The sequence below is a fragment of the Propithecus coquereli genome, unplaced genomic scaffold, assembly GCF_000956105.1.
Source record: "Propithecus coquereli isolate 6110/MARCELLA unplaced genomic scaffold, Pcoq_1.0 Scaffold108, whole genome shotgun sequence".
Taxonomy (NCBI): domain Eukaryota; kingdom Metazoa; phylum Chordata; class Mammalia; order Primates; family Indriidae; genus Propithecus; species Propithecus coquereli.
In genome coordinates, this window is record NW_012134747.1 from 4,983,736 (window position 1) to 4,993,498 (window position 9,763).

A 9,763-nucleotide genomic window follows, 5' to 3' on the forward strand; every position below is an offset into this window, starting at 1 on the left:
CTCAAAAGTGCAACTTATCCTGAGGTCCCAAGGGACAGAAAAGTTGCCGAAGTCCAAGGAATGAGTCACTTTGTTCAATTTTGATGAGTAATCTCGGGTGTCACGAAACCCCGTTCGGAGAAGGCGAGGGGAGGGGGCGTCAGATCTGCAGACGGAAGACAGGCCGCTCGGGATTGGATGGCGAGACCTCGATTTTCCTAACACTGCGTCATTTCGAACCCAATTGGGTCCAGATGTTATGGGCATCGACGAGTTACCGTCTCGGAAACTCTCAATCACGCAAGCGAAAGGAGAGGAGGCGGCTAATTAAATATTGAGGAGAAAGTCGCGTGGGGAGAGTATCGTCACGTGGGTCCCGGGGCTCGTCGAGCCTGGGATAAATACCGCAGGGCACCCAGCAGGCAAAAGAGCGCGCTCGGAACCCTCCTTCGCCGCCGCTGCCACCGAGAGCGCGGAGCCCCGCGAGCGCTCAGACCAGCCCGAGGGACCCCGCGGGCCTGTCCGCCGCAGTAAGTGCCCGCGCCTCCCGCCCTTCCCTCCCGCCGCGCCCGCGCCTCCCGCCCTTCCTTCCCGCCGCGCCGCCGTCCGAGGTGGCAGCTGGCAGCCCCAGGTGCGCCGCCGCGGCGAGGGACAGCGGGGAGACCGGTTCCCCAAATGCCAACGCCCCTTTTTGTCTTTCACCTGCAGAGCCTCCAGGTTTGAAGGTGTGGGTCGGTGGGTTGGGGGCCGGGGAGAGTTGGGAACCAGGGAGAAGAGGATGTGAGAGTCTTTAGGGCGCGATTCTCTCTCCTAAAGGGTACAGGCGAGGCTTTAGCTCTTCAGCTTTTTATCTTCCTTCTACCGAGCCTGAGTTCCGTTGTGGGGCCGAAAATTTTGCTGCCCTAACTCTTGGGTCGTCATCCCCGATATACATGTGTTCGTTTTCTCTCCTCGGTCTCTTCTTTCTCACTCTTCCTAGCAATCCAACATGAAAATCCTCGTGGCCTTGGCAGTCTTTTTTCTCGTCTCCACTCAACTATTTGCAGAAGAAATCGGAGCCAATGATGATCTGAATTATTGGTCCGACTGGTCTGACAGTGACCAGATCAAGGTGAGACTCCGTCCCGGGATGGCCCGTGCCATTCTCCCCGGGCTTGGGAGCTGTCGCCTTCCCCCGCGGTAGCACCCTAGTTAGCCTGGCAGGCACGGCGACCGCGACAGGAGGCGGGAGGCGCGCGGCGGGGTGTGAACGGGCGTTATTGCCCGGTTCCGCACGGGATCGTGCTCCCACAATTCCAGTATCCTCCTGAGGGCTGCACGGTCCGGTCCAGGAACTCTCTGGAGGAGGGGCGGCCTCCGTAGCGAGCCCGGGAGCCTCACCAGGTTTCACCCCCAGTAAGGGGACCTCGAGGACTCATTCCGCTGCACGGCCCGAGCGTCCGGACACGCTGGGCACTGGCGGAGGAGCCGGCGCCGGCCGCCCGCAGAAGCGGGAACACCCGCGAGCTGCGGGGCATTTGCGGGGGTGGGAGGTGGGGGAAGTCAACTTCCTGCCTTGACATTTATTTTGCCGACCCGAGGCCGTAGCTTCAAGTGTCCGTGGTTCTCAGGCTATTGGCGCGAGGGAACACCTCGGGGAAACAGTGAAAGTCGTGCGGTGCAGGTCGCTTGTGAAGCGTTGTCACCCTTCGCTACCCCAACCCTCCCTTCCCCCCACACACCTGTGGGCATGAAGGCCGGTGAGGGGTCTCCAAAGCCGGCACCAGGGCCAAGACAAGGACAGGTGGCGGCGCGGCCGATGAGCGAGTCCCAGGGCTGGGAGGAATAGCGGAAAGCGCTCGGGGCTTGAGGACCGCGCGCCAGCGGCTAACTCTCCAGGGCAAGCCTAGGGGAGGCGGCGGCGCCGGCCCCCAATTCCGCAGGGACGGGCGGAGACAGGGGGAGCCCCCGACAGACCCCCGCTCAGACCTGTCATGGAAGCCGGCTTCTCCCGTTCCGGGGTGAGCGCACCACAAGGCAGCCGTGGCTCGAGCGTACCACGGGGACCGCTCGGGTTGCCTACAAGCCCGTTTGTCCGTGCGTCTGTCCCCTAGGAGGAGCTGCCGGAGCCCTTTGAGCATCTTCTGCAGAGAATCGCCCGGAGACCCAAGCCTCAGCAGTTCTTTGGATTAATGGGCAAACGGGATGCTGGTGAGATGGGCAACTGTCCCTAGGTTTCTTGGGGCTACCCGCCCTGTCTGCTTACTGGTCCCCGGAGCACCCAAGTGTTCCTTGCTCTTTGAGTAGAGATTTCCACCCCAAGAGAGGTGTTACTTCCCTCCCCCGGCGTGACTCTGGCCCGCACCTCACTAAGACATGCACAGACCCGCGGAGGGAGGGAGAGATTTATTTCGCATGCCTCACAGTATCAGAGTGACCAAACGCACCCACAGCAACTAACCTTAGGGCCTCCAGGAGGTAGTCCTCTGAATGATCCGAGCGCATGTGGAAGCTGGCTTTATAGCTTTCCCTGGGGTTAGGTGAGACTTGGCTGCCCATTGTCTCATGATAGAAATATTCAGTTTGCTTGAATTCATCGCACCATCAGTGAAACGTATGAATAGTTAATGCCAGTTCGTCTCTTGTCAGATTCCTCAATTGAAAAACAAGTGGCCCTGTTAAAGGCTCTTTATGGTAAACATTTCTATAAATCTTTACTACTGCGAATGCACATGTAGGAAAGTGAATAAAATCTTTTATGGGCTGAAATACAAGATCTCGATTATGCCTGTTTAATAAAGAGATGGATTTGCATACCTCTCTCTCTATCACTTTCTCTTTCTCTGTCTGAGTGTTAAATGGGTGTCCAGCCATGAAGATGGGAGGTGGTGTAGCCTTACAGTTAACAACAGGCCTCAAGAATCTCATAGCCTGGGTTTGAATCCATGGCCCATAGAAGGCACTTAATAAATATTCCTTTTGTTTGTCAAAACATTTGGTTTTATTATTAATAATTTGGTTAGCATTTATAAATGGAAAATGTTACATATTTTGAAAATTAACTTATTTTATAATTCTCCTTAAAAGATATAATATAGCTTCTTTAACACAAATCTATATGTGTTTGCTAATTTTATCTTTTTTTTAGGACATGGCCAGATCTCTCACAAAAGTAAGTTCAAAATTATTTTGACATTTATCAAATTTAAATGTAAAATTATACTGAATTCCACTTTATATAATGTCTTACCTTATTTTCTGTCATAACTTAGGACAATATTTTTAATTAAGACAATATAAGACTGGGAGAGACTCATGTTACATATAGAATATGATCGTTTAAAGCTCTGTGGTTTAGACATATCATACTTACCCAAAAGATGCATTACGTAAAAAAAGAAAAAGTCTTTTAACGCCTATAAATTGTTAGTTTTAGATAAAGATTTCAATCTTAGGGTTAAAAATTCACCACATACATTCCTCTTAACCCCTGCCCCATGCCCACCTCCACTACAAAAAAAAAAAAAAAAAAAAAACAAACAACAAAAAAAAAACGAGCATTTATAGATATCTTCCAACTCATCATAGTATGCTGGGTCCCATAATGACGTCATTTATTAGGGTCATCCAGCAGCAAATTAAGTGGAGTGAGTACCTAAGTAGAGAATTCATACTAAAGATAAAGACATATAGGGATACAGTTTTTTGATCCCATAATTGAATGGGAAACCTCAATCAGTGAAACATTTCTTAGGGCAGTGAAGATGGCAGAATTGTGGCACTTCAGGGTCATTAGATTTCAGCTGCCCAGTTATTGGAGCCAGAGTTGACAAGAGGTCTCAGGGGTTCATCTTCATCATATTGTCCACTCACATATCCTGTCTTGGATTTGATTCACCGGGTGGCAGAGTAGGCCACATTAGGGTAGCAACCCTAGTCTCAACTAATATGATAAAAACCCAGAGAAATTGTCCCACTAGAGTTAAAATAATAACCTTTGCCAAAGGTTTTACCTTTGAAAATGAATAAATCTTATTCATATTTACTTTCTAAGGATTTGACTTTCAAGGGAGTTATATATAGGAAAATTCTATGTCATAAAAATAAATGTATTCTATTCATGTCAAAACTAATGCACTTTTCCAAAAGAAGTATTTTTTTAAAATTCAATAAAATAAGAATAGTGAGCTTTTAGAAGATTATAATTATCAAGGATAGGAATCTGATTTAACTAAGTTTCAGTTGCTGAGAAATACAATATATTCAATAACATGAAGAAATAAGCCTGGCTATTTCTCTCACACACAATGTGACATTGACTCCCTAAATATCAAAGCTAGCTCAAAAAGCAATAATATTTAAAACTTTATATAATAGATAAAAATAATATGAATAAAGGGTACTTGCTAATATTTAGATACACAATTTAGAAAAGTGCTTTCACTGTATTGTTTTAGTGTAATTTATAAAACTTACAAGGAATCTTTACTTCTTCAGGCCCACCGAAACTTGAAATAGATACATATTTATTATATAGGCATATATTCAGGGGCTTGCTTTTTTTTTTGTACTAGTTATAACAGTTTGTTTTCTCAAAGATATACATATTAAAATACCCCTAAATGTATTTTTCCAGGGCATAAAACAGATTCCTTTGTTGGACTAATGGGCAAAAGAGCTTTAAATTCTGGTATGTATAAAATCATGACTGAAAATAGACAGTATCTCAAATCTTTTCTATTCTTTTTTTCCTAAGGCATAGTTTTCAGAGTATTAAAAAGGAATAATAGACTTAAAGTATTTATGGTGAAAAAAAATCTAATTGTAGTACTTGTGGTGAAAAAAAAAATCTAATTGTAGTACTTGTAACCAAGAATTGGATTTATAGCTGATTAAACTAATATTACCACAATATCAGTCTATTTCTCTTAAACCACCAGCCTTACCAGTGTCTGCCCTAATTAATCATTACCCAATCTGAATCTTTGGGCTAATCTAATACTCTTGCCTGTAGATGTGTTAAATAGCCACATTTCACCTTACTGAACTAAAGGGTAGAGGGTGCAGGGAGGCATGAGATCCATTTTCACTTGTTACCAAAGTAATTTGAAAGTTTTAGATGTTACATTGCAATCTTCCAACACAAAAATAAATAAACAAAACAAACAAATCCTTTATAGAAATTACTTGCTCTTTATGAAGTCGTAGAAGCTCAAAATCTAAGCGTCCTGATGGATGTTGGAGAGGATGAGTGTGGTCTGTTCCAGTGTTTTCAAAAAGGAACACAATCAAACCATCCTCAAGTGTTATAAATCAATTCTGGTTATAAAACCCTTAGAGAGAAGGGAAGCCATAGCCCATTTTAATTCTAAACAACTCTTTCACATGATATAAAGGCTGCATGTTTCCTCTCTTCTCTTTAGTTTCTCTCTTCTCTGGAAATGCCACATACATATATCTAAAAACCTTTCTTTCTTAACACACTCATCACACTGTTTTCAAGGTGAAATATATCATTCCCCTACATCATTTTCATAGAAACGTTTTGTTAAGCACATTCAGGCCTTATAGTCTTCAGCTTAGGCTCCTTTGAAAAGCTATTCAAATTCTCTTTGTTTTACCTTCTATGAAAATCGAATTAAAATACTAATCTTCTAGTTAATTAGAAAGTAATTGGCAGCTGTCTAGAAAATAATCAGTAGTTTCTAGAAAATCTATAAGATGTACTGGCTTAATTCTTAATTATTTGGATTCATGCAAAAATAATTATCCTAGTTTTTTTTTTTTTTTTTTAGTTCTCCACTTTCCAAATTTAGACACTACCTTTGTATTTCCTCACCTTTAATTTTGGGGCTTCTCGAGTGTATGTTTTAAAGAACTAATCAGTGTGCCTAATGAAAACCTTGTAATTGTTTTATTAATATATATTATCTTCCAGCTTTTGGAAGTGAAATATAAATTTAAACCACAGTGGCTTTTATTTGTATCAGTATATACTAGTCCTCATATAACTGTGGTTTTCTTGATAATAACAGTCATCAACTCTCCGTTTCCAGAATTGATATAGGTTTCAAAACATGCTTGACTTTATAAATAATATAGATACTGTGCAATTAAGAACAGATGAATTGCTGTTAAATGTGCTTAAAGTAATAACAGTTATAGTGAATGATAAATAGAATCATTTCCTGAACCAGAATCAGTTTATAACTAAATCTTTGTTCCTCCATTTTAGTTAAGAAAATATAAATGTGAAAAAAATGGGCAAAAATGTATCCATAGTCAATCAGGTATCTTTTTATATATTCATTTGATCCTTTTGTGGTCATAGACCACCCAGACAATCTGATAAATGTAGACACTCTCTCCCAGAGAAACCCTCATCAGCTCAGACACACAAAAGTTTACATATGGTTTCAGAGGGTACAAGGACCATGTAGGAAACTCTGCTTCCATACAAGAGGACATTATGTTCCAGCTAAATCACTATTCTCTCTTCAGTTAGTTTATATTGGTATTCATCTCACTTCTCTGAGGAACAGAGTCATATTACCAAAAGTTTCACAGAGACTGAACTTGTGCTACTCATCTTCCTCCTAATATAAACAAATCAGAATGAGACACAAACTGTTTCCCTCCTTCAGAACTGTCCAGTTTTGGGCTCAGATTGTTCCATCTCAGACATGCTTACAAAATTGATATAAAATGTTCATCTTATTGTTAACCTCCCTTAAGGAATGATTGAATGTTAAAGGTCAGTGTTTAAAAGGGGAAGTGATAACACTGGTGCCTTTTCCTACCTTCTCTCTCAACAAACCTCACTGAGGAAACTGGTCAAAGTAACACCTACCATTCCTACAGATCTTTAAATTCAATATTTTATATAGGGCATACTGAATTTCAAAAAGCACAGTAGTTTCACCATACTATAAATTTAAGTGTATAAAGTATTGGCTAAGATGATTGAAAATAGCCTTAGGTATTCTGATCACAATAGTCTGATTCTTACCCTTTTGTGGTTACAGATGCCTTTGAAATTATATATAATATAAAATATAACAGAATTTGGCACTTTTTGGTCCAGATTGTCAAAGTACTTGAATTACTTGCTAGCTATATGGTAAATACCCTTTGAAGCAGTATTAATCTTTCACAGGCCATTAAGGTGCTAGGAGGTAAGTTAGACAGTGTTACATTTAGATGGCTCAGTTGACTTATGTACAGAGAATGGGCTGTTTTTAGTCTCAAGGATAATCCATCACTGGGAAGTATCCACAAGAGAGGAAGAGACCCTCACACCATTGGGTGCCTCTAGTACAGAGATTGGCAAACTTTTCTGAAAAGAACCAGATTGTAAATATTTTGGACTTTATGAGCCATGTAGTCTCTGTAGCAACTACCCAAATCTGCCTTTCTAGGCCAAAGCAGCCATAAACAATACATAAATGAATGAGTGTATCTGTGTTTCTATAAAACTTTATTTATAAGAACAAATGGTAGGCTACATTTGGCCCATGGCCTGTAGTTTGTTGACCCTGTCCTAGAATAAAAGTCCCACATTTCACTTTCATCCTGCTACTATTCCTGGTTACTTCAGACATTGTCCTTTCTATACCTCTCTATGGGTGTCTGCCACTGCTGGAGAAAGCTGCTGAGAATCAGCATTGCAATATGCTAGAAACACGCATTTGGGGCAAATAACCAGAAAAAAAAAAAAAAGAGTTCTGTGGTTAGATCACTTACAATCAGGATAGAGACTGAGGCAAGATTGAAAGATATGTAGTAAAATTCTTAGAAATACTTCAAGAGAGGAAAAAAGTCATTATGAGTTTAAAATAAATTACTATATGCCTTGAACTTTGTTTAACTCCCTCCATGAATCCTCCTAAAAAACACTTTATCTCCTCTTTTTCTTCCAGTGGCTTATGAAAGGAGTGCAATGCAGAATTATGAAAGAAGACGCAAATAAACTACCTAACATATTATTTATTCAGCTTCATTCGTGTCAATGGGCAATTAAAGGTAAAATAAGATGCTCACTATGAGGAATAATTATTTATGTGATAACAATTGTTATTTTGAGTTGAAAACTCAAAAAGGTGTTTATTTTTCATATTGTGCCAATATGTGTTGTAAACATGTGTTATAATTCTAATATGATGACTCCCTCAGAAGTTGGAATCAGTGATAGTTTTGCAACAAAGCACAGTGTTCAATGAATTGTAGAACCCTGTCAATGATACAGTCTCCAAAGAAAGAAAGAATTGCTCTGAAGCAGTCATACCAGCTACTGCTAAAACTTCCGACAATCTCGTGCTTCCCTATTTTTTTCATGGTGAAAATATACTGAGATTTTGGTATCAAACTATATTTGTATCCTTGAAGCATGTTTCATGTTTGTGACTACATAAGATGTTTTTAAGAGTTTTAATGTGACTCTAAGGTCTTCTTTCCATTGTATGATGTGTTGTGATAGCTAACATTTTAAATAAAAGAAAAAATATCTTGAAGATTTTGTCATGTTCTTTTGTTAACATTTATGTCATATCGGCAACCTTTCTTTTAGTAAACCAAATATGTTCAAGCTGTTTTGTCTATAATGTAATTTCTCTCTCTCTCTCTCTCTCTCTCTCACACACACACACACACACACACACACACACACACACATATATGCATTTTTTGCTAAGCCATTTGACTTGAGATCATTCATGGAGAAAACAATTGTATTTTGGAATCCAAAGAGGAAAGGCTAAATTCTGGTTATATATGTCAATTATTCACTTTTACAAGTAGGATAATAATCTTTTTTAAAGATGCATTTCACACATTTCACTGTTTATTTTCTTGTTGAGTGAAACATCAGCACACTATCATTCAGCCCTGCTTGGAGCCCAGCTATAAATGCACCAGTGCATGAGTCTCACTAGAATGAAGATATCAAACCAAACTCTCACAAAAGTTGTCAGAAGATGATATAGAAAGATGAGGAGCTGATAATATGGCATCGCCCTCATAGCAAAAACAAGAACCCCTTTCCAGAATGTCTAAGAAGTGCCTGTGAATTGCTAACACCAATAGCGCTGTCTCTGGAAAGCACGTGCATCAGGAATAAATACGGAGCAATGAGAGGGATGCCCATGCATATTTGTTTAAGGGGAAGGATTGCTAAGAGTCCCTGGAATCATTTTCTGATTGTATGAGAGTGTGCAATACTGACCCATGGTGAAACAATGTAGGACAAGCACTGTTCAGTGAAGTAAAATACTATGAATTTGGCCTGGACTGATGACTATTGTTGACCAATGAAACCATTTGGAGGAGAGGAGAGCTAAAGCATGTTTTAACGTTTTTTGTTTTGTTTTTTTTTTGAGACAGAGTCTCACTCTGTTGCCTGGGCTAGAGCACCATGGCGTCAGCTTAGCTCACAGCAACCTCAAACTCCTGGGCTCAAGAGATCCTCCTGCCTCAGCCTCCCGAGTAGCTGGGACTACAGGCATGTGCCACCATGCCTGGCTAATTTTTTTTTTCTATACGTATATTTTTAGTTGTCCAGATTAATTTCTTTCTATTTTTAGTAGAGACGAGGTCTCGCTCTTGCTCAGGCTGGTCTCGAACTCCTGAGCTCAAACGATCCACCCACCTCGGCCTCCCAGAGTGCTAGGATTACAGGCGTGAGCCACTGCACCCGGCCAGCATGTTTTAACTTTTACATCTTCAGCTGAATAGTTCATTTTTAAAAAAACTCTCCAACTAATATTCCATATTACACAACACATTTAAATATCACAAATTATATAATGGT

General features: G+C 41.1%; 1 protein-coding gene across 4 annotated transcripts; it reads left to right on the plus strand.

Annotated features, from left to right (window-relative positions):
- The first annotated feature begins 276 nt into the window (after positions 1-276).
- On the plus strand, positions 277-8,468 carry TAC1 (tachykinin, precursor 1). Of its 4 annotated transcripts, XM_012647588.1 has the most exons (7): positions 277-509; positions 959-1,090; positions 2,073-2,169; positions 2,608-2,652; positions 3,107-3,130; positions 4,595-4,648; positions 7,878-8,468. In XM_012647588.1, the coding sequence occupies exons 2-7, from the start codon at positions 968-970 to the stop codon at positions 7,925-7,927; spliced, it is 393 nt and encodes a 130-aa protein (XP_012503042.1). In that variant the 5' UTR covers positions 277-509; positions 959-967; the 3' UTR covers positions 7,928-8,468. The 4 variants fall into 4 exon arrangements, with proteins under 4 accessions (XP_012503042.1, XP_012503057.1, XP_012503050.1 ...); XM_012647603.1 differs by lacking the exon at positions 4,595-4,648; XM_012647596.1 differs by lacking the exon at positions 2,608-2,652.
- Positions 8,469-9,763: the final 1,295 nt, after the last annotated feature.

Bases quoted from the DNA above. Each gene is read 5' to 3' on its own strand.
- TAC1 (XM_012647588.1), top strand. From the start codon at position 968: ATGAAAATCCTCGTGGCCTTGGCAGTCTTTTTTCTCGTCTCCACTCAA. The intron at 1,091-2,072 runs GTGAGACTCCGT...TCTGTCCCCTAG, and splicing joins CTGACAGTGACCAGATCAAG to GAGGAGCTGCCGGAGCCCTT. The intron at 2,170-2,607 runs GTGAGATGGGCA...GTCTCTTGTCAG, and splicing joins AATGGGCAAACGGGATGCTG to ATTCCTCAATTGAAAAACAA.